The 27,850-nt window shown below is 41.5% G+C and overlaps 1 protein-coding gene across 1 annotated transcript in view; it reads right to left on the reverse strand.

Annotated features, from left to right (window-relative positions):
* Positions 1-27,850, reverse strand: part of celsr3 (cadherin, EGF LAG seven-pass G-type receptor 3) — a 255,555-nt gene that overhangs the window by 83,797 nt on the left and 143,908 nt on the right. Inside the window, 4 exon segments of the mRNA XM_060835417.1 lie at positions 225-434; positions 4,192-4,286; positions 11,271-11,285; positions 11,699-11,800. Coding sequence (XP_060691400.1) covers positions 225-434; positions 4,192-4,286; positions 11,271-11,285; positions 11,699-11,800 — 422 coding nt within the window.

Below are 27,850 nucleotides of genomic sequence, written 5' to 3' on the forward strand. Positions count from 1 at the left end.
TATTATTGGCAACCGCATTATGCTGCCAGATCTGTACCATACCAGATGGTAGTAAACTGTTCCTCTTTCATGTTATGCACATAATATAGGAACTGACTCTGAGCCACAGAAAAGTTGTGTAGCATCAGAAGGGAGGAAATAGTTCATTTTTACAAGGTATTTAGTATACCTGTACAAGAAATGGTATTGAGGCATTGCTTATTAAGAATCTCATGGTTTTTTACCTCTGTATAGTGTACATCCTGTGTTGCTGTAAGATTGAAACCACGTTGTCTACACTCAAATTCGAGCATCTTCAAGAGAAGGTGATATGTAATGTGGATGTCATTTCCAAAGTACTGGTCCATCTCCTCAGTGACTGTACGCATATGCCGGGCAAGTTTCTTTGCTTCAATGGTATTTAGTTCAGTTTCATTCCTCTCCAGCCTTTCCAGCTTTCAACAGAGACAAAGAGAAATTATATCACAGAAGTCATACTGGTGTGTGTAAAATGGTACAAAATAGGTGGTTGACTACTAAAGGTGGAGTTAAAACACCAAGCTCATCTATTCCTCATTGATAATTCTTGCCAGGTCTTTTACAGTTACATGTGAACCAGCAATATCTCATAAAAAAGGTACAAATATATGTAAATTATCAGATACAACAAATATAAATCAAATGTGAGCTAGATCTGATTCTGACTGGGAAGCGGTCATTGCTTACAAATGTCAGGTACTATAAGGATCTTAGAGACAAAGCCATTGCTGGGACGAGATTCAATCATCAGAGGGTCAAAATTTTCCAAGTTCCTTCTCCAAACAGTCCTTTTTTGTGCCTTCCTAAGTCTTACATGGAGACATATATTGTGGCATAACATGTAGAGCAAAGTGTGGAGCAGGTTGATTACAGAGAGCTTTGCCCAACTGCCACTGCTTTTACAACATTGAAAGGATTATGCAGTTTTAGGAAAAAGTGAATACAAAAGATTAAATCATATAATCGTAGAAGTTTACATAACAGAAAAGGCCAACGGGTCAATCATCTCTCTGTTGGCTTTGATTCAATGAATCAAAACTTAAATACAAATACCCTATCAGGTGTAACTTTGTTTCATTATGATAAGATAAATTCAAGTGTCATCCTCCCCTCAATTTGGTAATCGTTCAAAACAGCAATTCCTAAATTTTATGATTTGAAACGTACAAGAGATAGAAAAGCTTTTAAAAATTAACCTCAGTTAGGAAGGCTTCCTTTTTCTTTCAACAAAGATTACTATTAAGTTTTAATATCAAACTACTATTTTCTCCTTGAGCTCTCTTAAACATATGTAAGGACTGATCAGGGATAGTCAGCATGGTTTTGTGCATGGGAAATCATGTCTCATGAACTGGATTGAGTTCTTTGAAGAAGTAATAAAGAGGATTGATGAGGTCCATGATCCATATGGACTTCAGTAAGGCATTTGATGAGGTTCCTCATGGGACATTGGTTAGCAAGGTTAGATCTCATGGAATACAGGGAGAACTAGCCACTTGGATACAGAACTGGCTCAAAGGTAGAAGACAGAGGGTGGTGGTGGAGGGTTGATTTTCAGACTGGAGGCCTGTGACCAGTGGTGTGCCACAAGGATTGGTGCTGGGTTCGCTGCTTTTTGTTATAGTTAATAAGTTTGCAGATGACACCAAAGTTGGAGGTGTAGTGGACAGTGAAGAGGGTTACCGCAGAGTACAAAGGGATCTTGTACAGATGGGAGAAAGTGGGGACTGCAGTTGCTGGAGATCAGAGCTGAAAATGTGTTGCTGGAAAAACGCAGCAGGTCAGGCAGCATCAAAGGAGCAGGAGAATCGACGTCCCTGAATTGGGATTCCTGAAGAAGGGCTTATGCCCGAAACGCCGATTCTCCTACTCTTTTGATGCTGCCTGACCTGCTGTGCTTTTCCAGCAACACATTTTTCAGCTCTTGTTCAGATGGACCAATGGGTTAAGAAGTAGCAGATGGAATTTAATTTAGATAAATGTGAGGTGCTACATTTTGATTAGAATAGATTAGATTACTTACAGTGTGGAAATAGGCCCTTCGGCCCAACAAGTCCACACTGACCCGCCGAAGCGCAACCCACCCATACCCCTACATTTATCCCTGACCCAACACTACGGGCAATTTAGCATGGCCAATTCACCTGACCAGCACATCTTTGGACTGTGGGAGGAAACCGGAGCACCCGGAGGAAACCCACGCAGACACGGGGAGAACGTGCAAACTCCAGTCAGTTGCCTGAGTCGGGAATTGAACTCGGGTCTCAGGCGCTGTGAGACAGCAGTGCTAACCACTGTGTCACCGTGCCGCCCACTTTGGAAAAGTAAATCAGAGCAGGGCCTAGGGAGTGTTGCTGAACAAAGAGACCTTGGAGTGCAGGTTCATTGTTCCTTGAAAGTAGAGTTGCAGGTAGATAGGATAGTGAAGGTGGTGTTTGGTATGCTTTCCTTTATTGGTCAAAGCATTAAATATGGGAGGTCATGTTTCAGGTGTACATGGCATTGGTTAGGCCACTTTTGGAAAATTGTGTGCAATTCTCGTCTCCTTCCTTTCGGAAGGATGTTGTGAAACTTGAAAGGGTTCAGAAAAGATTTACAAGGATCCTGTCAGGGTTAGAGGATTTATGCTATAGTGAGAGGCTGAATAGGCTGAGACTGTTTTTCCTGGCGCATCAGAGACTGAGGGGCGACCTTATAGAGATTTATAAAATCATGAGGGGCATGGATAGGATAAAAGGACAAGGTCTTTTCCCTGGGATAGGGAGTCCAGAACCAGATGGATAGGTTTAGGTTGAGAGAGGCAATATATAACAGGCACCTTAGGAGAAACTGTTTCACAGAGAGGGTAGTGTGTGTATGGAATGAGCTGCCAGAGGAAATGGTGGAGGCTGTACAATTACTATATTTAAAAGGCATCTGGATGGGTATATGAATAGGAAGGGTTTGGAGGGATATGGGCCAAGTGCTGGCAAATGGGACTAGATTAGTTTAGGAAAAATGGTCAGCATGGATGAGTTGGACCGAAGGGTCTGTTTCCGTGTTGTACATCTCAATGACTGTATCTCAATGACTGTATAGGTCTTTAGTGATTTTTAGAATAATCACCAAACCATGGCAAAGTGCTGAGATTTATACCACAGGTAGGGAGCAGCGTGCAAAATAAATGGGGCGGTAGGCAAATTTGCTCCCAAAGTTCACAAAACACTTCGATCATTGGAGTGATCATTCAAAGAAAAGTGACTCCAACATGTGGAATAGTCAGAACATCTAGGAACTGCCCTTCCAATCACAGCCCACTTCTCCCCAGTGATGTGGAGGAAAGTAATTTTGTAAAAAGAAGGTTGTGTTAATGGCAAGAAAACTCAAGCTTGTAACAAAGTTTAAAAAACTCATAATGCTGTTTTCTTTCCACTTGCCTGTACGCATCAAAAATTTGGACAAGTAAAGATCTCTGGAAGAAAACACATCTTTAAAATGTGTATTCTAAGATATATACTAAAAGAAAATTCTGAACACAGGCCATAAGAGATGTTTGAAATTGCACTCATATTCTTCACAAATTACATCAGTAAGTCAATGTTTCAGCCATTTGATCAAAACTGATGAGCTCCAGAGCTCTCTTCAAAATGGAAAAATGGATGGTAACAGAAAGACAGGTAGTTGGACTCAGTAGTTGGATGATGGATGTCACAGAGCTGCTGTAGATGGAATACAGTGGATGTGAGAGGACGGAGTCATACAAACGAGGGATATATCCCATGCCAGATCTCCTGACAGGAACAGCTACACGCAATAGCAGCTGATCCACAGCAGGCCAAATGATCTAACCAGCACCCATTAGTACCAACCATTCACAGATACTATTTAGAAACTTATTTGATTAATGGAATATTACAAATTTGGGAGCAACTCCCAAAGAACAATCCAGATGTGGCAAAGTGGATAACAAGTAAAGCAGCTCCTCAAAACATTCCTGCCAAATTCCACTCGAGTTAATCCAGTGAAAAATTCTATCCTTAATATCTAATCAACTATGATAATACTTGCATTACAGTACAAATGTTTAACGCTATACTTGAAATTTTGCCCAGAAATTATTTTAAGTTAGTTATCTTTTGTTCAGGTCAGATTAAAGTTTGAATATAGCGGTAAGGCTTTCAAAACAGTACTTACAGTCTCTTTCAACTGCATGAATGGTGGCGATGTACAGTTAAAAAGATCTGGTTCCAACCAACCATGTTCCTCCCCACAGTGTCGAATCACAGTACCTGAAATAGGTGGTCAGAATATAAGACATTAATCTGAAACAGCTTGACCTTTAATAGAAATAACTTACACATGAAGCCAAGCAAAGCATCACACAGTTCAGCAGTGAGCAGAACAACTTACCATCAGCCCGCACGCCTGCGAAGGGAGAAGAGGAAAATAAAATACAAGATTCAAGGAGACAAGAGAGTGTAAAAGAAAAGGAAATTACTCACCAAAACTGCGTGCTGAGAGAGGTTTAAACGGAAATCAGCTTCAGCAAGTTCATCAAATAACACTCTCTGCTTTGTGGATTTTGTTTCGTTTAAACAACATGTGCGAAAATATTGTGTAAAAGGGATACAATAACAATGGTTTGAATTGTCTCTACCCAAACAAAAGCACTTGATTGCCACAGAATCAAAAATGTTAAAAACTGTGATTAAGACTTCAAATGTTGAGGCTCCCATTTTAAGATTGAAAGTATAGTGGACAGGTATGTCAGGACATTGAAACTGTGACACAAAGAGAAAGGCAACCAGGTGTGAAGACATTAAGGAGATAGTGAAATAGGATACAAGGTGAATATGTATGCACGTGTAGGAAAGTAGGCAAATAGAGCAAAGATGTTTCCAATCTTAATTTGAAACTAGTATTGACGCAAATTAAGCAGGTCAAAATATGGTATAAAATACTAATTTTTACAGAAGTGATTCATTTATAAAAAGCCTTTACATAACGAAAGAGGAGTTCAAACTTCACATATTTTCACCTTAATGCATATGTGTTTGGCATTTTACTGGCTTCGACGCGATTGGGGAGGGTGATGATGGGTAGCAGTTTGAATTGGTTCTCCAAAGTATTCCTTCCATTGGGACATTTTATGAGCGGCAGACCAGCAGGCGACCAATTGCCATGAGTCGAGCCTGTTTATTGGAACTGTCACCATATTGCTGATGGTGGACTACATTACCCCTACCCCTACCTTTCCAGCAACAGCGTGAAGGAGGGTTTCAAGAAGCAAAGGTATGGCCATGGAAAGGAAAGCAGTGCTCAATGACACCAATAATTTTCTTGGAGGGATTTCCCCTCCAGTACCCAATTCTGTAATTCTTTCAAGATTTTTCTTGCCTAGCTACTGACGGCCTTTTGTCCCTGGCTGCCTAAGCAACAACTATTGTTCCTATGATTGGGCGGGCACCTCATGGCGACAGGCCTCCATGTATATCAGAGTGGCAGTTCCAGCAACAATAGTATGTGGCTGAAGTCACTTCCAGCCCTGAAGCCTGGAATCTGCTGCCTCCAGAAAATCCTAAGCTTTTTGATCATGTATCATAGATAGATATTCTGAAGCTTCGCTGACCACAAAATAACAAAATTTAAATCAATATTAATTTGTTACCATCTCAAACTGCAAGCACATAGATCCATGTCTTCCAAAAACTCTCAAAATCCAAAAAGGGGTAAATTAATCAGTAAGAAAGATGATAATCAAATACAGAATGAGCTGGTTGGGTTTCATAGGCCAGATTGTCAGGGTTAGAGAAGTAGAAACTGTCTAGGCTATGGTTTAGACAAGTTAGGTCGAATTTTTCAAAATGGAATTGGGAACTAAATACTCCACTCAAGTCCAAGTTTAAACACCAAGTCTCAAGTACATAGAGTCATAGAGATGTACAGCATGGAAACAAACCCTTCGGTCCAACCTGTCCATGCCGACCAAATATCCCAACTCAATCTAGACCCAACTGCCAGCACCAGGTCCATATCCCTCCAAACCCTTCCTATTCATATACCCATCCAAATGCCTCTTAAATGTTGCAATTGTACCAGCCTTCACCACATATTCTGGCAGCTCATTCCATATACGTACCACCCTCTGCATGAAAAAGTTGCCCCTTAGGTCTCTTTTCCCCTCTCACCCTAAACCTATGCCCTCTAGTTCTGGACTCCCCGACCCCAGGGAAAAGACTTTGTCTATTTATCCTATCCATGCCCCTCATAATTTTGTAAACCTCTATAAGTTCAACCCTCAGCCTCTGACGCTCCAGGGAAAACAGCCCCAGACTGTTAACCTCTCCCTATAGCTCCCTTTCAAGTTTCATGACATCTTTTCGATAGGAAGGAGACTAGAATTGCACGCAATATTCCAACAGTGGCCTGACCAATGTCCTGTACAGCCGCAACATAACCTCCCAACTCCTGTACTCAATACTCTTGACCAATAAAGGAAAGCATACCAAACGCCTTCTTCACTATCCTATCTACCTGCGACTCCACTTTCAAGGAGCTATGAACCTGCACTCCAAGGTCTCTTTGTTCAGCAACACTCCCTAAGACCTTACCATTAAGTATATAAGTCCTGCTAAGATTTGCTTTCCCATAATGCAGCACCTCGCATTTATCAGAATTAAACTCCATCTGCCACTTCTCAGCCCATTGGCCCATCCAGATCCTGTTATAATCTGAGGTAATCCTCTTTGCTGTCCACTACATCTCCAATTTTGGTATCATCTGCAAACTTACTAACTGTACCTCTTATGCTCGCATCCAAATCACTTATAAAAGCAAATGAAATACAAACACCTGAATTGGGCAGGAAGCAGGAATTGCCTGCAGAACACAAGGGGCAAAGGAATATGGCAGACATGATTCAGCTGATCACTGACTTGCAAAAAAAGAAAATACAGAGAGATGTTTAGAGGGCCAACAGTATAAAACCACAAGATGGTACCCAAATAACAAAAACAGAGAAAACATGCTCAAACCAGTTCAAGGTCTCCAAGGGGCACACAACTTTCAAAATATTAACAAAAACTTTTCTTGTTCCAAGCTGTGAAGTCAAACTCTGTGCAAAGATGTGGAATAAAATGAAAACAGCAGTCCTGGTTGACTCAGCCCCTACGCAAGCTCCTTTGGCAGTTTAACTGATTGTTAAAATGGAGGAAGCTGGGAGACTGGGTTCCCTGCTCCCTACCCGTACTTTGAAAATTGGAATCTGTTTCAAAGATATCAAGATCTAGAAATGCCCCAAGGAAATAGGATTTTTAAGTCAGATCTACACAGAGCCCTGACCCTGCCTATTTTTGAAAATCTGGCCACTCATCTTTGCTGGATTTATTGTTTGCAAAAATTGCGCACTTATTTTCTCCCTCAGAAGATGAGCAATTTTTAAAATAAATGTAGATAAGCATCCTGATAAGAAACAGGAGCCTGTTCCACCAATTAATAAGATTATGTTGGTCCAAGTGTGGCATTAACTCCACTTTCCTATTGTTTCCCATAACACTTTGACTGGTTTTTATTAACCCACTTTTCTAATCAAACTATTCAAAGATGTTATTACATAAGTTTGGAAGAGGTGGGCCTCCTGATCTTGGGGTAGTGACACTACCTCTGCACCAAAAGATAGCCCCTAAAATGTATAAAGTAACGGGTCTGAAGGATTTAATGTTCAATGTTAACTTGAACGTCAGCCGTTCTGCAACTGTATCACACAGTCTGTGGGTGAAGAAATGAACTCTGCATTAGCTTTCATAGACAGTAGATGTACCCTGAACAACTCCTGAGACTGCTAGAAATTATGTCTGACTTGAACTATGAGTTTAGATATAAGGATACCTTACTGCCTTGGTGGAACCACACCAAGAGTAGTATGCATAGTTTTGGTCTCCCTACCTGAAAAGAATATACTTGTCATGGAGGGAATACAGTGGAAGTTCATTAGGCTAATACCGGGGACTGGCAGGATTGTCTTAGGAAGTACAGTTAGTTCATCTGGGCCTACATTCACCACAGTTTAGAAGGATGAGAGAGGATCTGACAGAAACATATAAGATTCTAACAGGGCTGGACAGAGTTGATGCAGTGTGGATGTCTTCCCTGGTTGGGGAATCTAGAACCAGGAAGTCACGTTCTCAGGATAGAGGGGAGGTCATTTTGAACTGAGATGAAGAAACATCTTTTCAGTCAGAGGGTAGTGAACCTGTGGAATCCTCTACCACAGAAGGCTGTGGAGACTAAGTCACTGAATATATTCATGAAAACAGGTACATTTTCAGACTAAAAGCAGCATGGATATGGAGAGAAAGGAGGAACATGACATTGAGATACAGGACCATGATCCTATTGAATGTTGGGGCAGCCTCAAAGAGCAGAGTGACCTGCTCCTGATCCTAGTTTTTGATGTTTCTACATTATACAGCTGTACTTATTGCTATCATACAGTAAGCCATCTTGTTATATAAGAACAGCCTTTCTTCTGTAAAGATTTTCTGGTGATGTATCTTCCACAGCTGATTAGTAGACAGGCCCTGGACAAAAAATTAGGCAAAAGAGGATTGGTGGCAGTAGACTCTCTCAAACACCTCATATGTTGAACTACATACTGCAGAGATTGCAGATACAATGAGGCGCTGATTATGGCAATTGGAAATACCACACCCTTAATTCACTTGTCAATTCAATTTGCTCACTCTTTGCCATGTCTCATGCAAACTTGAAAGGATTCCACTTTTGAATCTAAGAACCTAAAAAGATTTGAACAATAGGCTGAACAAGCTGTTTGGGTTGCTACTGTGTAGTAGTTAAACGAGTAGTATTTCCCATTAACACCATGCTGCAGTCAGTTCGTAAAGGCATTCTGCCCATCACACAACTGAGCAATGTCAGGTATAAGTTTCAGCGCAAGTATATTGCCAGGTACATAGGCCATACATCCTAAAGATAGCTTAATTGAATCAAACACTGTCCCTTAAAGTGTTCACAATAGGGAAAGTATAGGAAAGACTATATTTGATCAGCCCACACTCGTTAAACCCAAAGCAAAATGTCTACTGATAGATATTGTTACCCAATTGGGTGGCAGCTACTAACAATCCTGAATGTACTACATTAGCAACCAATTTGTGAATCAGTCAAGCTCTTAACATGGCTCATTTATGTTTTGCAGAAGTAACACTAATTTGCATGCAGCAATCCATCTTCAGTAAAAGAGACATGTTCAAACTTTGTGGGTTTTTCTTATTACCTAGGTGTTTTGTTTTGGGTGGGGGTGGGGGAATGGGAGCTATAGTTCCTGTTTCTTTCTCCTTGGCAATGCTTGATCAATGAGAGTCAACTTTCCAAATTATCAGCAACTTACTGTTGTCACACAACTTGTTGGGATAATTTGAAATGTGGCATTTTTGAATTTGTCCTGATGTTGCAAGATGGAGAGATTGGCCAACGCATCGCTTTTTTCAGCAATCTTTAAGTTTTTTTGATGAAAATCTATTTTTTCGAGGCACTGTTGAAAATCTTTCATTTTGATGTTTGGGTTTAATTCAACTATTCTTACCTCAATGGCTGTGGTTTGCTCTGGATTCTGACTAAAATACCTCCTACTCTTGAGAATGTAAATGCAGATAATGACAATGAGGCAGAGATAATTTTCAATGTTACCAGATATTTACTAACCTGTATAATCATATCAACATAACATCCTCCAACTTCACACCTGCCTCTGTTCAGCTGCTCTGAAACCCTCATCCAAGCTTTTGTTCATTCTAGTCTTGACAATTCCAACTGTTCTCCCATATTCTCCTCTGAAAATTTCAGATCACCCAAAATTCTCCTGCAAAGGTTTTGGCGTGTGCAAAGTCAAGTTCCTCTGCGCTCAATGACTTACAACAGCTCCTGCTCAAGAATATCTAAATTTTAAAATTCTCATCCTTTTCTCAAATTTTCTTATGGCCTTGTTCGTTCCCATCTCTGTCAACTCATCCAAACCCAGAACCTTCCAAGAACATTGCGTTTTTCTAACTCTTATTTCTTCATTTATGATGTGGATGTGCCGATGTTGGATTGGGTTGGATAACAGCAAAAACATTGTATTTTTAAATAAGTCAGTTGGTCTATAATCTGGTGTGACCTATTTCTTTAGTGTCCTTGATTTTACCATCATTGGCTGTACTTTCTGCTTTACCATCATTGGCTGTACTTTCTGCTGCCAAGGCCCTAAATTCTGGATTTTCTTCCAAAAACGTCTCCATCTCACTTTTCTTCTTTCAGGCACTATTAAAATCTGCATCTTTGTAAAAAGCTTTTTTAATTATCTGGCTTAACATCTCTTTACGTGACTTTGCACTGTATTTTGTTTCATAATGCTTCTCTCTGGTGTGCCTTGGAATATTTTGTTATATTAAGAGTCCTATATATGATGTGCCCATTATTAGGAAAGATAAACTCAGTTAAAATAAAAACAGAGACTGGGTCATGATTTGGAGGGGCCGATGTTGGACTGGGGTGGACAAAGTTAAATATCACACAACACTAGGTTATAGTTCAACAGGTTTATTTGGAATCACTAGCTTTCAGAGCAATGCTTTGAAAGCTAGTGTTTCCAAATAAACCTGCTGGACTATAACCTGATGTTGTGTGATTTTTAACATTGTTATAATGTAGTAAGCTAATACAATATAGGCAGAATTTAAGACGAAGTCTACCTTGAAACATTCAAGTCTTCTTTAAAAATGGGATGCATTCTGTTCTTTTTTAGTCAGAACTTGTTGTAGTAGTCAGAGACATTATCTATAGTTCATAGAATCATATAATCATTACAGTGTGGAAACTGGATCAGTGGTGCTGGAAGAGCACAGCAGTTCAGGCAGCATCCAACGAGCAGCGAAATCGAGGTTTCAGGCAAAAGCCCTTCATCAGGAATAAAGGCAGTGAGCCTGAATACGTGGAGAGGTAAGCTCGGGGAGGGTGGGGGTGGGGAGAGAGTAGCATAGAGTACAATGGATGAGTGGGGGAGGAGATGAAGGTAATAGATCAGGGAGGAGAGGGTGGAGTGGATAGGTGGAAAAGGAAATAGGCAGGTCGGACAAGTCCGGAAATGACCTGGGAGTTGCAGCGGGAGAGGGACTCCCTGAGATTCTTGTAGAGAGAGGAGGAAACTGGCCATTCAGTCCATCATGTTCACACCACCTCTCCAAAGAGCAGCCCATCCAGACTCAACACCCTACCCTATCCCTGTAACCCTGTATTTCCCATTAATCGACCTAACCTACATATCTTTAGACTGTGGGAGAAAGCTAGAGCGCCTGGAGGACACCCATGCTGACACGGGAGGATGTGAAAGCTCGACACAGTCGCCAGGGCAGAATTGAACCCTGGGTTCATGGCACTGTGAGGCAGCAGTGCTAACCACCGAGCCATCATGCTGCCCAGTTTTTTCATAATTTTTCAAAAATTACGGCCCTTGGATTTAAGTAATAATGAACTTTCCACTGTTGTCAACAAACTAAATGGAAGGACAAAATGACAAGTTCCAACAAACATTAACATTGCCAGAAAACAATTAGCTGAACAATATGCGACTGAACCGACTATAGTGTAAATTTGAAAGTGTGAAGAAAAATTTTTATGAGAAGAAAATAGAATCGTCACTCACCAAGGGAACCCTTTGGGCACAATACAGCTGCTGGGAGTCCAAACTTTGTTCTGGGCCACCAAACACCAGCCTTAAGTGACTTGGGGCATCCATCATATATCACTATGGAAAAAGGAGACAAAAGATGTTAAATTAGCAAGTATTTTTATAAATAAAATTACCCTGTTATGTGCTGGAGGTAAAATCACTTCATACAGCCCACAGTTATCCAGTAGAGCAGGAATAATTGAATTTGTGCAGAGCTTTTCTTGAATCAGGCATGTCAACTGGAATGATTATAAATGGGTGTCTTCAACAATAATGTAATGATGTATCAGATAATTAACAAAAATCCGTCCATGATATCCTTTGTTACACTCAACAATTCCCGTATTGCCACCAAGGCCTTCTAATGATTAGCAAAATAGCATTTTAATGGAATAAAATTGTACACATTAATAATTTTTTGGCAATGTAAAGATCTGTCAGAACTCTTAAGCTTTAGTCTAACAACGGGAGTGAATTTTTTTTCAATACTTCAGAGAATGACAAAGTTAGAATTTCACTGGAAATGCAGATTAAATGTACGTACAGGGGTGTGAGGAGAGGCACGTACTTCTCATTTGCGCTGTTTAAGACCATGATGAAAAATATTCTCTTCTATCGGACAAAGTTTGAACCTTTCTTTTAAGACCATTAGATGCAGGAGCAGAAATAACATTCATCTCATCAAATCTGATCTGATAATCCTCAACTCCACTTTCTTGCTTTGTCTCTTACTGATTCAGAATCTATCACAGCCTCAACAACCTTCTGCGATAAAGACTTCCACAGATTTACTATCCTCACAGAGAGAAAACAAATTATCTTAAAAATGTAACTCCTTACTCTGAGATTATGCCCTCTGGTCCTAGACTGTCCCACACCTCTCCATATCAATCCTATCAAGTCCCCTAAGGATCTTGCATGGTTTAATAAGGTTGTCCTCATTCTCCTAAATTCCAATGAGTACTGATTCAAACTACTCAACCTTACCTCATAAGAATGTTTCTCTATCTTTGGTATCAGCCTGGTGAACCTCCTTGGTACTGCCTCCAATGCTGAGAATCTAAAATCTGGATTTAGGCTGTTATCAGGAGCAACCACTTAATGCATGCTTTTACTAACTACAAAATGGTTTCTTAATGCAAGTTAACATAAAGTAACATAATAAAATGGCTTTTTAGGCTGCAAATTAACACTATGTTTAAAATGGCTTTGCACCCTACTAAAAGCTGCATTCCTGAGCTAACTGAATCAAAGATTAGCAGACAATGCTCCCTTTACAGTATGGAATTAACCAAGCTAGATAGGACATTACTAACCATCCTAGTTAGCCTTGGAGATACACGTGCAAAGAGATAACATGTACAAAATAATGTGGGTTCCCAGGAAATACCACTGGGTTAACCTGCTGTCCATAATATCTTTTTATTAGTCTTTATTGGATTTACTGTGTAATTAAGGCTGTACTATCACAAGGTTTGTGAAGGTTTGTAGCTCAGGTTGAGGTTTAGGGTGTAGGTTTGCTCACTGAGCTATTGGTTTGATATCCAGAGGTTTCATTACCTGGCTAGGTAACATCATCAGTGACGACCTCCAAATGAAGCAAAGCTTTTGTCTCCTGCTTTCTATTTATATCTTTCTCCTGGATGGGGTTCCTGGGGTTTGTGGTGATGTCATTTCCTGTTCGTTTCTGCAGAGTTGATATATGGCATCTAGATCTATGTGTTTGTTGATGGTGTATTATGGTGTACTGATTAAGTGTGAAATTTTGTCAAAGCAGCCCGAACACCTCGTGTTTATTTGACCGATTGTGGAACTGAGAGACCCCTCCCGGCCCCCCCGGGAAGGGGGTGGTTGAGATCTTTAATGCCAGTATATCTTTTCTAGATAAAGGGGCCCAAAACTGTTCGCAGTATTCCACCTGCAGTCTGACTAGTGCTTAGCAAAATTTTAGCAAAACAGTTCTGTAGCTGTGGTCAAGGATGTTCGATTCTCTGTTGGTCGGCAATTAAAACAAAAAGGAATTATCGGTATGGATTTCTTCGTTTTTATCGCTTTCAGGTATCCAAAACAAAAATTAGTTGGGTCACGTTTGCATCTTCCACTTGCTTTTCGTAAGTCTCAAACAGCAAATCTGTTAGCTACCTCTCACAAGCCATAATTCATGGTTTGATATATGTTTTTAGAGAAGGCAATGGCATAGTGGAAATGCCATAGGGGTAGTAAATCCAGAATCCAGGGCTAACGTTCTGGGGACATGCATTTGAATTCAACCATGGCAAATGGTGAATAAAAAATATGGAATTAAAACTGTTAGTCTAGCGGTGATCATGTAACCACGATTGGTTGTTGTTTGAGTTCACATGTCCTTTGGGAAAAAAAATGCACCATACTTAGCCAGGCTGATCTGCATCTCACTCCAGACCAACAAAAATGTGGTCGATTCTTACCTGCTCTCCAAAATGGCCTGGCAAACCACTCATTTGCCAGGCTATTAGATATACCCAATAAATTCTGGCCTAGCCAGCAACACCTAATCCCATGAATGAATTTTGAAACAAACACAAATTGCTGGAAAAACACAGTAGGTCTGGCAACATCTGTGGAGAGAAAGCAGAGTTAATGTTTTGCATCCAGAGACCATTCTTCAGAACTGACTGTAGCTGGGAAAAGGTTAGTGTAGATACTGAAGAAGGGATAAGAGGGATGGGGAAGAAATAACTGATGCATGGAGATGGAGCCCAAACAGAGAGAAGAACAGTTGGGTAGACAAAGGAATGGGTAAAACTCAGCCTGCGAAAATGAATAGCTGCTAAAGGGGATGGTTAGTAGCTGACAATGGATTGTTGGTTGCAGCAGCTCATGGGATGACAAGGCCTGGTATGTGGGGAATGCAGTAACAACATGGGAGAAGGTGCTCAAACCTTAAAAGTATTGAACTCTATATTGAGTCCAGAAGGTTGCAGGGCTGCCATGTGGAAAATGAGCCATTCTTGCAGCTTGTGCCAAGTTTCATTGGAGCACTGCAATTTCCGCCACCACCAGACACACATTCCCCTCCCCTCCCTTGTCAGTCTTCCATAGGGACTGTTCCCTCTGAGACACCTTATTCCACTCCCAACATCTCCCTCCCTGCTCCACAGTCGGCACTTTGAAAAATCAGATCACAATATTGTGTTCCTCCTCCCAGCTTACAAACAGAAGTTTGAGGGGACCTGTCACAGCATCAATTGCCTAGGTATCATTTTTAGCAGACCGGTGCTGATTTTCAAATGATGAATATTACAAAGATATGCTTACACGTTTGGTCTTGGGGCTTTTTGCATTACATGGCCTAACTTCCTGGCCTCCACTGAGGAGTCCAAGGAGAACAGAGTTTTGGACTCTAGGTGCAGCCAACTCATGGCTGAAAACCATACTTCAAATATCCTCTAGTTATCTGTTACATTTCATGTAGGAAATAACAGATTGATTTGCACCACTGTTATTACTTACAGCTCTGCCAAAATATCCTTATGTTCACCCAAACAGGGAATGCAAAGGGCATGGATAAAGGGATCAAAAAGACAAAGTCCATCAATAAAGAAGACAGCCCAGTTGATTACAAAGGCTGAAAGGTCATCATTGACAGCAATAAACAGCTGGAGAGTTGAGTGGAACACCACATTGAATTATACTCTAGGAAGATTCATCTGATTCAAGCTAATAAAATCGTGACCAAACAAATCTATATGTCTGAATTTGCTCAAGAGATACACATTGGGCAAGACACTGGAGCAAAGCTCTACAGTTCTTCAAACTGTGGCTTGAGATCTTATAGGCCATATGAGGGAACAGGTATCACAATTTATCATCTAATTAAATAGTAGCTTCTCAAAAATATGGTCTTCTGCAAAACTGCAATGAAACATCACCTGAGATTGAGATTTTGAGACTGAGAATTGAAGCCATGATTTTCTGTTTCTGAGCCAAGATTGTCATATCAAAATGAAAACTTCATGCGTCAAAAATTTGGAATTTGCTGCAGTGGAACAAACAGGCGGCTAGCATGACTGGGAGCCAAAGTCAGTCAATGAGTACAGGGATTAATGCTATTGGGAGCTGGTGATATGGTGATTGGAAATGTGTGATGTGACAAGGGATTTGAAAGGCTCCATCTAGCTACCCTAATTCATGTATGGGGAAGTATAGAAATGGGAGCATGACCTTAACATTTGAGGTGATGAAAGGGAGCAATGCTAACTGTAGTACAAATCTAAAGCTTTTTGTGCTAAAAAAAAACTGCTTAGGTTAGGTCAATTGCAAATTCAAATGTTTGACTGATAGATTTTCATTCAGCATGAGTTATGGCAGGTGGATAGAGTTAGATAAAGGTCAGCTATGATCTAACTGAATGGCAGGTCAGATTTAAGGTGCTGGAAGGCCTAATCTTGTTCCTGGATTTTCTGTTATGGTTTACAACTTGCTTCAGAGCAAATGTCTGAAAATTGTTCACACCCTTTAACTCCATCACTCTGATGTCTATATTCTCAGTACATCTCTAATCTGTAAATAATGGAAATAAACCATGTTTGGTATACAGTTAGTACATTTTCAAGATTATCAACTCTCACTATCTCATGCACAATATTTCTTGAAATACTTTTAAAGATTTAGTCTACTCTCTAAAGGCTTGTGTCCATGGTGGTGCAAGAATTATTCCATATTTCACTTAGACAATCAATACTTAATGTTGTTTCAACACTTCTCCACAGTATACGTATCTATTCTATGGGAATTCATTTAGCAAAAATAAAATCATAAGAACTGTTTGAAGGTTTTCATGTTAAGAGCAGTTTTTTTTTATTTGTTCATGTGATGTGATATTGCTGGCTAGACCAGCATTTATTGCCAATTCTTATTTGCTATTGAGCTGCTTTCTTGAAGCATTGCAGTCCTTAGGCTGTAGGGACATACGCAGTGCTATTAGGAGGGGAGCTTCAGGATTTTGACAATGAAGGAACAATGATAATGGTTCCAAGTCAGGATGATGTCGTTTCAAGAGGTGGTGGTATTAGTCCTTGTAACCTCAACCATATAGAAGGACAAATTGGAAGATGCTGTCAAAGGAGCCTTAGTGATTTGTTACCATGTATCTTGTAGATGATACACTGCACCACAATATCAGTGGTGAAGGGAGTGAATGCTGAAGATGGTGGATGGGTGCCAATCAAGTGGATTGATTTGTTCTGAATGGTGTTGAGCTTCAAGTGTTGTTGGAGCTGTTCTCATTCATATGTCTGATTGTGTCTTGTAGATGGTGAACTGGCATTGCAGAGATAAGCTGTGAGTTGCTTCTTGTAGCCTAAGCATTCATATGGCTGGTTCAGCTCTGTTTTTGATCAATGGTAACCTCCAGGAAGATGATAGGAACACTGACTAAGATTGTTTAAAAATGTTGAAGCATGTGAAACCTGGCCTGGAAATAACAGCTGTTACCTTAAAATAATTAGTCATCCTTGACAGGCAGGTTTCATGCAACATATTGGAGGAATAAGTGGAACAATTGAAAGAGATAGTTATGCATACTGAAGGATGGTCCATATGGGAACTTACTACTGTCAGGCTTTTGTGTTTGCTATCAGTCTGTTCACACTCTTGCAGCTGACTAGTCAACTGTGTAGAAGGGCTGGTAATGTATTTCTTCAGTAAGGCTAGCCAGATTCAGTAATGGGAAGGCCACTGTCTTGGTCTAGTGTTGATAGAGCTTCATGATATCTTGTAACCAATGATCTGCTTGTACTGCATGCAAATCAAAACGTTTTACTGTACCTAGGTACATGTGACAATAATAAATCAAATTAAATTTTTTGTTAAATCAATGCATGAATGTGATACATTTCCAGTTTGACTACTGGATATTGGTTATGAGGTTGTGTGTGTTTGATGATAGCTCACCTGACCTATTCGTTGTGTTTGAAGTTTCTCGAGTCTACTACTTATGTAGGCTGTGGCAACAATAGTACTCACATAGATATATCTAATCAACCTGTTCAAATTAGTTATGACAAACTGCTCAGGTGGAATTTGAACCTGGGCCTTCTGGCTCAGAGATAGGAATGCTACCACTGTGCCACAACAACCTAAGAATGCTAGTCTAGACCAAACAGATGCAATGCCCTCCTATATGTAACTATCTGTTTCATTTCTTTCGGTTATCACTCTAGATGATGGACAGAATACACTGCCTGAAATGTCAAGGCCTAACAGTTCATTGAAGGAATTCTTAAGTAATAACTAATCTTTATACAGAAGATTCCGTAACGTTAAATGCAAGAATCATCCTACTCAATTGTATGTAAGCAGATAATAAGAATACATCCACTTCCTCAGGTGACCACATTGATCAAACTATCATTTTATGCTTGCTACTCAAGTAAACTTCACTTCCAATGATCTAGTATACTTAAGTTTTACCAAACAAAATAGGAGACACTACCAATAAATAGAATTTGCATACTTCCTGCTGCCTGACCAACAAGTATGGTTACACCAGTCAGAGCACTTAACGACTCAGAAAAGCTGGCTAAAATCCAGTTATCTAAAATATTGCGGACATGTTACCAGCATTACTAAGTCTGTTCCAGAGGGTTGATTTTGCTTTATATTGGATCACCAACTCAACACAACTATCTGCCATCTGGCAACAGAGTTACAGCCAGTCATTGAGCAAATGAGAAATATTTAAAGTCTTTGCTAGGTGAATAGGTGGTAATAGAAATTTGTCATGATTAAATTATTTGTTAGTTGTCTCATGACCAGCTAGCAGCACAGCTCACCATAAAATAAGAATCCCCATTGAAGTCAATTTCCTGACTTCAGAATATCTTATGAGGAGGTGAAGATGCCTTTCAAGTCCTGACTCTAACTACAGCAGGAGCACAACACATTAGACAAGAAGACAGTTATTTCAAGTCTTGGTCTGTGCAAAGAATCTCCTGTATGGCAGTTGGGGCCAGGGATTTCACCCACTCCCAACAGGAACTCTGGTGGAGGAGGGATCAAAATTGGAATTTCCCAAGACAGGGGCTTTGGAGAATGTAGCTTAGCATATGCCAGGATGCACGACCCGTGATTTTGCAGCCTATATCTTTGGCAAAGAGGCACTCTCTGACAGGATGGTGCAGGCTACAATCCCTATTGTGCATTTGCAACAAATCTTTTTCACAGCTTGATCCTGGATCTCTCAGGTCTGTAGGACGCAGCAGTTAAAAGAAATGTAAGCTCATTAAGCAAATGAACTTAAGAGTGGAGGTGGACTTTAATACAGATAAATAAATGATAATAGATATGGGAACAGAAAACACACGTAAAAGATATGTAAAAAGTACAGGAACATACGACAGCCAAGATGGAAAGATAAAATAACTATAGTGTAATTATCATCATTCACTAATAGTTTTCAGTCAATGTCAGCTATTAACAGCACACTAATGAAGTACAAGAGCCAAGGGCCACTAATCATAAGTAACCCAGTGAAGCCATATATGCAATGTGCATAATTCTGAGAATCCTAACTGTAAAAACATACTTCCAGACTGCATTTACTTGTGCATTTTAGAGTTGAATCTGCTTGCATGCACATGTGGGTGGTGGAGAATGAGGGCAGAAGGAGCGGCATGGTGGCTCAGTGGTTAGCACTGCTGCCTCACAGTGCCAGGGACCCAGGTTCAATTCCTGCCTCGGGCAACTGTCTGTGTGGAATTTGCACATTACCCCCGGGTCTGCGTGGGTTTCCACCTGGTGCTCCGGTTTCCTCCCACAGTCCAAAGATGTGCAGGTTAGGTGAATTGGCCATGGTAAATTGTCCGTAGCGTCAGGTGCATTAGTCAGGGATGAATGTAGGGGAATGGGTCTGGGTGGGTTGCTCTTCGGAGGGTCGGTGTGGACCTGTTGGGCCAAAGGGCCTGTTTCCATGCTGTAGGGAATCTAATCTAATCTAATCAGAAGTGCAAGAGATGAACCAAAATTGCTAAGTGACCTGTCATCCAAGGTAGTAGGGAATCCTCAGGAAAAAGGTGGACATTTTCTGAGGCTCCCATAAAGAAGGTGACATCGTTAGAACAAACGTGATGGAGACGGAGAAACTGGGAGAATAAGGTTGAATCGATATAGGAAGCAGGGTGTGAGGATGGATAGTAAAACTTAACTGTGTAAGTCAATGGGTTTGTAGTGTATAATGGCAGCCAACCTATCACCAGAAATAGAAACAGAGCTATTGAAGAAGGGAGGGGAGGAGTTGGAGATGGACCAGGTGAAGGCGAGGACTGAATGGAAATTGGTAGCAAAACTGGTTAATCTTTCCAATTCAAAACGGGAGAGAGAAGCAGCATCAATGATGACATCGATGAAATGGAGAAAGAGTTGTGGGTAGGACCTGAATATGATTGGAACAAGGAATGTTCCACATAACCCCTCAATAAGATAGACATAACTGGGGTCCATGCACGTATCCACGGCTACATCTTTGATCAGAAGAACATGAGAGGATTTAAAGGAAAAGGGTAAGATTTCAGTTATTAGTGTTTTGAAGGAGATTTATAAATTCATTACAAACCAATTTTTGTTCTTTAGACATGTTTGACTAGCAGCTAGTTCCAACATTTGCAATTATTTAAACCAGTTCTGCTTACGTTTGAGATTAAAGTATCCATGCAGCACTTCCTACATTCTTTCATGTGGGGAGGGGCTTGGAAGCCAGGACTGTAAGCTAGCTTTTAGTGGCCATCGGTTACAGTTGAGTCCTCATGGACACCAGGATTTTATTCCTGAGGTGGTGAGAAGGGGTGGGCTCTCCCTGGCAACAATTCACCTAATTGCTTGTCCTTGTCACTACCTTCAGCATCAATTCCAGGGAGAGAAAATCATATTCAATCATAGCCATTTCAATACATTCATGGAGGATGTCTATTGCCCATTCTAACTACGATAATTAACCTTTATCTGCAATAAATTTAACTTGCCCTTGTTTAATCACCGAGGAGAAAGTGAGGTCTGCAGATGCTGGAGATCAGAGCTGAAAATGTGTTGCTAGAAAAGCGCAGCTGGTCAGGTAGCATCCAAGGAGCAGGAGATTCGACTTGATTCCTGAAGAAGGGCTTATGCCCGAAATGTCAAATCTCCTGCTCCTTGGATGCAGCCTGACCTGCTGCGCTTTTCCAGCAACACATTTTCAGCTTGTTTAATCACCTTATCAAGTACTGTACAGACACTGCAGTACATTAACTAATCACTATCCTATTTCTTAAAAAAACTGATGGATGCAGTACTATCTAGTCACTGACTATAGATATTAACACATTTAAATTGCTGTGTCTATTCAATAACAAGAACATAAACAGAATTATTTACTTATTAAACTAAAGCACCGGCATATTTATCTTTGGCTCTTTAAAGTATTTGTTAAACGCACTTCACATTATCCCACTTAATTGGCAATCAGTTGGCATGTTGCTATCTGGACCGCTTTCTACATTATACAACAGCAGCAATATTAGATATCACAGCAAATTAAAACCTGACAGAATCTCGATTAGAGTGGTGCTGGAAACCTTGGATGTTGTCTGACCTGCTATGCTTTTCCAGCACCACACAAATCTAGACTCTGATCTCCAGCATCTGTAGTCCTCACTTTTGCCTAGTTGATTAAAACCTGACAGGTCTAGTTGGGCTTTGGCTGAATTGAGTCAGGAGCGTGGTGCTGGCAAGGCACAGCAGGTCAGGCAGCATCAGAGGAGCAGGAGTGTTGATGTTTCAGGCAAAAGCCCTTCATCAGCTCTTTGCTGGCAATGTCAATTCTCCTGCTCCTCGGATGCTGCCTGACCTGCTGTGCTTTTCCAGCACTACACTCTCAACTCTAATCTCCAGCATCTGCAGTCCTCACTCTCGCCTAGGTAATTTAGCATGGCCAATCCAACTAAACCTGCACATCTTTGGACTATGGAAGGAAACTGGAACACCCAGAGGAAACCCAAGCAGACATGGAGAGAATGTACAAACACCACACAGACAGTCACCCAAGCATGAAACCGAACCTGGATGTCTAGTCGCCATGAGGCAGCAGTGCTAACTAGAGTTGTGCTACTCGTTCAATCAAAACATAGTCGGCAAGATTTGAAGTTGCGCAGGGAAATCCTGAAGGATTTAAAAGCTTATTGCCTTAACCACTCAGTCACGAGCCCCTCTAAATCTTTCATTCCAACCAGAAAAGCTCAGGCCACGTATCCGCTCAACTCTGGGCTTTTATATTAGAAACAAACCTTTGCTCAGAGCTTTAATCGCTCACAATACAGAAATGGACATAGTACTGTAGGTGTGGTCTGACAAGAGAATTGTATAATTTAATCAATTCTTCCTCCAACCAGTGAATTACTGCTTTTGTTATATTCATCATCAATCTATTGATTGTTGATTGCTGCTCTGCTTTGCTTAGATACACTGAGCAGACCTGTGTTTCCTTCATAACATCACCCACATCCATTTCAATACATTCATGGAGCAAGTCTGTTGATTATTCTAATGTATGATACTTAATATTTGAAGTAAATTTCATTTGCTATTGTTCACCCTTTTATATATTTTATTTATAGAGTCACACAACATGGAAACAAACCCTTCGATCCAACTCATCCATGCCAACCAAATTTCCCAAACTAAATTATGGGCGGCACGGTGGCACAGTGGTTAGCATTGCTGCCTCACAGCGCCTGTAGACCCGGGTTCAATTCCCGACTCAGGCGACTGACTGTGTGGAGTTTGCACGTTCTCCCCGTGTCTGCGTGGGTTTCCTCCGGGTGCTCCGGTTTCCTCCCACAGTCCAAAGATGTGCGGGTCAGGTGAATTGGCCAAGCTAAATCGCCCGTAGTGTTAGGTAAGGGGTAAATGTAGGGGTATGGGTGGGTTGCGCTTCGGCGGGTCGGTGTGGACTTGTTGGGCCGAAGGGCCTGTTTCCACACTGTAAGTCTAATCTAATCTAATCTAAATTAGTCCCATTTGCCTGTAGCTGACCGGTATCTTTTGAAACCTTTCAATTCTGTTCACTGTTCTGCACAGTTTAATATTATCTTTAAATTGGTATAATTTGTATCAAGGTTTTCAATTTAAATAATTAATGTAAATTACAAATATATCAAGTCCCCAGACACTTGTTCTGAACTTCTGCAACAGAACTCGTCCAACATCTAATTGGTGCCTTCAGTCAATTCCTTATCCTATCTTTCAGAGGCTGATCGATATGCATTTCTGGTTTCCAAAATACATAAGTTTTCTGGCTAAAATACAGCAGACTACAGCAGATGCTGGAAATAGAAACAAAGTGCTGGAAATACTCAATAGGGTCTGGCAGCATCTATGGATAGAGAATCAGAGTTAACAGGTGAGGGAGAAAGTTTTTAAAAAAAGGAAAGGTCTGTGGGACGTGAGAGGTTGGGGAGAGATTAAGTGACAAACATCTAGTAAAACACAAGATAGAGGGAGTGGTAATGGTTGTAGTAAATAAATAAAGATAATTAAAAACACTATTTAATTCATTTTCTTATTTCATTAGGTTAGAGACAAAAAAAACCTGCAGATGCTGGAATCCAAGGTAGACAAGTAGGAGGCTGGAAGAACACAATAGGCCAGGCAGCATCAGGAGTTGGAGAAGTCAACATCTCCTGAAGAAGGGTTACACCTGAAATGTTGACTTCTCCAATTCCTGCCGCTGCCTGGCTGTGTTCTTCCAGCCTTCTGCTTGTCTACCTTACTTATTTCACAGCTCATTAATGTTATGTAGACTTAAAAACCAGTGTTGTAGGATGACCTGTCCACAATTTTGTGCAACATATTTTGCACAGAATTTCATTAGCATCATTCCATACAGGAAATTTCACTGCACTGCAGCATTCAGTGAAGCAAAGTTCTGAACTTAACTCTGGCTGGCTGCTTAATGTTCATTGCAGAGGCTTGTCTTCACACCTTTGGGGCTGAAGATTCATCTCAACTTCCATTTTTCATAACCACTGACTTTTATTGTGGCTTTGAGACACATAAGGATAATACTTATTGCAGCATAATCTATTTACTATTCAAACTTTGTAGATCAAATTATAATCACTACTGCAGTTAATTTTAAACTTCACCTTTTATTTCACTCCCCATAGCATTTTAGGAATAGACTGGTTTAAAATATCCAGCAAATTAGCACTACTGTAGTGAAATATGCTACACAAAATTTAACTGCACCAGCTAAAACACTAATTGCTGCAGTGGAACTCTAGGAATCTTTTTAATTGATCCAATTATTGATCATAAGATACAATGAGGATTTGAGGTTTCAGCAGTAACTTCAAAAAAGGATATATAATGGCTGTTCATAGTAAGCCCATTAAAGTTAATGCACCACAAAGTGTCTGTGAGGTTTCTTATATAGAATCCCTACAGTGTGGAAACAGGCCCTTTGGCCCAACAAGTCCACACAGATCTTCCGAAGAGTAACCCACCCAGACCCATTCTCCTGCCCTATTATCAATATTTACCCCGGACCAATGCACCTAACCTACCCATCCCTGAACACTGTTGGCAATTTGGCATGGCCAATTCACCTGACCTGCACATCTTTGGACTGTGGGAGGAAACCGGAACACCCGAAGCAAACCCACGCACATACAGGAAGAATGTACAAACTCCACACAGACAGTCGCCCAAGGCTGGAATCAAACCCAGGTCCTTGGCGCTGTGAGGCAGCAGTGCTAACCACTGAGCCACTGTGTCACCCCACAAAGTATTATGTAAGTTTATGTTTACAATGAGGATTCTTATAAACATACAATATACATTTGCCCAAATTTTAGCAAGAGGAACTGATGCCCCTTTGGATGCTAAAGAAATTCCAACAAGCACATAACATAGTACTTATGAACAAAGTTTAATTTCCAATCACTTGTTCTACTTTGCTCAGATTTCTGCACAATTCCCTACGACAGTACCTCAAGATGGCCAGAAACACAGGGACTTGGTCTGCTTGTCCTAGAAAATACTTATTCTGGCTTTAACACAGTTTTCGAGTAAAAAATGAGGTCTGCAGATGCTGGAGATCACAGCTGCAAATGTGTTGCTGGTCAAAGCACAGCAGGTTAGGCAGCATCTCAGGAATGACGTTTCGAGCATAAGCCCTTCATCAGGAATCTAGAGCTTTCATAACAGGTGGAAAGAGTTTAAAGAAGTCCAGCACCATGACAACCTCAACATAGCTCACCAATAGCTCAGAACTCCACAAAAATGTATTCAACTCCACGCCATTCTCCCAACAATGCTCACCACTCTCCCACACCACCTGATACACATACCTGATTTGTGCAGACCTCAATAGTACTCACAGCCCCAATGCACTCACACCCCCAACACATTTTTTATCCAACCTGCACACCCTGATTGTGTTCACCTCTTCACAGCCTCACAATGCTCACTGTCTCCACACAAACATCCTGTCAGTGCTTACCAGCTTCAATCCACAACCCCAGAAATGGTGAAACTTTTGACACCAGTCAGCCAGGAGTCATGTCAGTTGGAGGAGGAAGTGCAGGAAAGGCAAGAGAGTGAGGGGAATTGAACAGTTTCAGTCATTGAGGGGTGGTGCACAATGTTGGAAGGTGAGAAACTAGAGGGGCCAGCATCATCATGTGGTGACAACCTTATTTACTACATCTTGGATCTCAATTTCAGATTTAACTTTAATAATTGACAAGTAGAACCCACTGCTTTCTCCCCGCGTCCCTGCTTCCCTCGCCAAGTATAGTTGCTGCTGAATTATGCCACCCTCAATTATACATTCCACATTCCTCACTGATGTGAAGTTTTCTTGGGTCCCAGTTAGCTGAGTATTCCTCTGTCGATAGGCTTAAAACTGATCTCTTTTCTTTGCAGTTTGCTCTTCTCCCCACCCACACTCCCCTTCCAGCGTGCTATTCTCCTTATATCTTTTGCAGCCTGCTTCCTGCCCTCATACATCCAGTAGTGTCCTTCTCTCACTTACACCATTCATATTCACTCCTTATCAACTGATGGATCTCCTAGATCAGCAACGTGTTGGTTCTCACCGTTGTTTGGTGATTGGTGCTGACTGTGAGATTTCAGTTTGCAAGCCAAAGGATCACCAGGTCACTCTCTCGGTGGAGCAGGTAATAGCTGTCTGGTGGTGTTTTTTTAAGCACCTAGCGAACCCGGAAGCTGGTGTCGCGCTAGCTTACCTGGGAAGGTTTTTTTTTTCTTACATAAGCGCGCAGCTTCAAGCCTTCGGCCTCATTCTCTCGGCGGAGCAGGTAACGGCTGTCTGGTGGTTTTTTAAATCGTGCGTATAGTCCAGTTTTTGTTTATTAACGGCTAAAATTTAAAGTTTTTTTTATGCGTCTAGCGGACCCGGAAGCTGGTGTCGCGCTAGCTTACCTGGGAATGTTTTTTTTCTTATATAAGCGCGCAAGCGAGGAACTCGAGGCACTACAGGGGTAGAGTCTCCCACCCGCCCTCCTCCTCTAACCTAATAATAAGACCCGTTGTGGTAAGCAGGTAAGTGCTGCATTTTGCTGCAAATGTGTTGCTGGTCAAAGCACAGCAGGCCAGGCAGCATCTCAGGAATAGAGTTTGCTTGTTTGTTTCTTTAGATCTAGTTTTTTAAAGTTTACCTTTTAGAGGGATGGCAGTGAAGGCAGTGCAATGTTCCTCTTGCAACATGTTTGAGGTGAGGGAAGCCATTAGCGTCCCTGCTGATTACACTTGCAAGAAGTGCACCCATCTCCAGCTCCTCCAAGACCGTGTTAGGGAACTGGAGCTGGAGTTGGATGAACTGCGGATCATTCGGGAGGCAGAGGTGGTCATAGATCAGAGCTTTAGGGAAGTAGTTACTCCGAAAGTTATAGAGAGATGGGTGACAGTGAGGGGGAGTGGGAGGAAGCAGCCAGTGCAGGGACCCCTTGCGGTCATTCCCCTCAAGAACAAGTATACCGTTTTGGATACTTGTGGGGGGGGATGACTTACCAGGGGTAAGCAACGAGGTTCAGGCCTCTGGCACGGAGCCTGTCCCCGTTGCTCAGAAGGGAAGGGTGGAGAAAGATAGAGCGATAGTTATTGGGGACTCAATAGTGAGGGGCACAGATAGGCGGTTTTGCGGGGGCGACAGAGACTCACGATTGGTATGCTGCCTCCCAGGTGCAAGGGTACGTGATGTCTCTGATCGTGTTTTCCGGGTCCTTAAGGGGGAGGGGGAGCAGCCCCAGATCGTGGTCCATGTTGGAACCAATGACATAGGTAGGAAGAGGGGTGAGGATGTTAGGCAGGCTTTCAGGGAGCTAGGTTGGAAGCTCAGAGCTAGAACGAACAGAGTTGTTGTCTCTGGTTTGTTACCCATGCCACGTAATAGAGAGTCGAGGAATGGGGGAGAGAACAGTTAAATGCGTGGCTACAGGGATGGTGCAGGAGGGAGGGATTCCGGTTTCTGGACAACTGGGGTTCTTTCTGGGGAAGGTGGGACCTCTATTAACAGGATGGTCTACACCTGAACCTGAGGGGCACCAGTATCCTTGGGGGGAGGTTTGCTAGTGCTCTTTGGCAGGGTTTAAACTAACTCTGCAGGGGCATGGGAACCTGGACTGTAGCTTTAGGGTACAGGATCTTGAGTGTAGGGAGGTAAGGAACAAGGCATCGATCTCGAAGGAGGGTGCCTGTAAACAGGAAGGTGGCTTGAAATGTGTATACTTCAACGCCAGAAGTATAAGAAATAAGGTAGGTGAACTTGCAGCGTGGGTTGGTACCTGGGACTTCGATGTTGTGGCCATTACAGAGACGTGGGTAGAACCGGGACAGGAACGGCAGTTGCAGGTTCCAGGGTTTAAATGTTTTAGCAGGGTCAGAGATGGGGGTAAAAGAGGGGGAGGTGTGGCATTGCTTGTCAAGGATAGTATTACAGCGGTGGAAAGGACGATGGAGGAAGACTTGCCATCTGAGGTAGTTTGGGCTGAGGTTAGAAATTGGAAAGGTGAGGTCACCCTGTTAGGAGTTTTCTACAGGCCTCCTAACAGTCCGAGAGAAGTAGAAGAAAGTATTGCGAGGATGATTCAG

This window comes from Hemiscyllium ocellatum, chromosome 14 (genome assembly GCF_020745735.1).
Source record: "Hemiscyllium ocellatum isolate sHemOce1 chromosome 14, sHemOce1.pat.X.cur, whole genome shotgun sequence".
NCBI classification, from domain to species: domain Eukaryota; kingdom Metazoa; phylum Chordata; class Chondrichthyes; order Orectolobiformes; family Hemiscylliidae; genus Hemiscyllium; species Hemiscyllium ocellatum.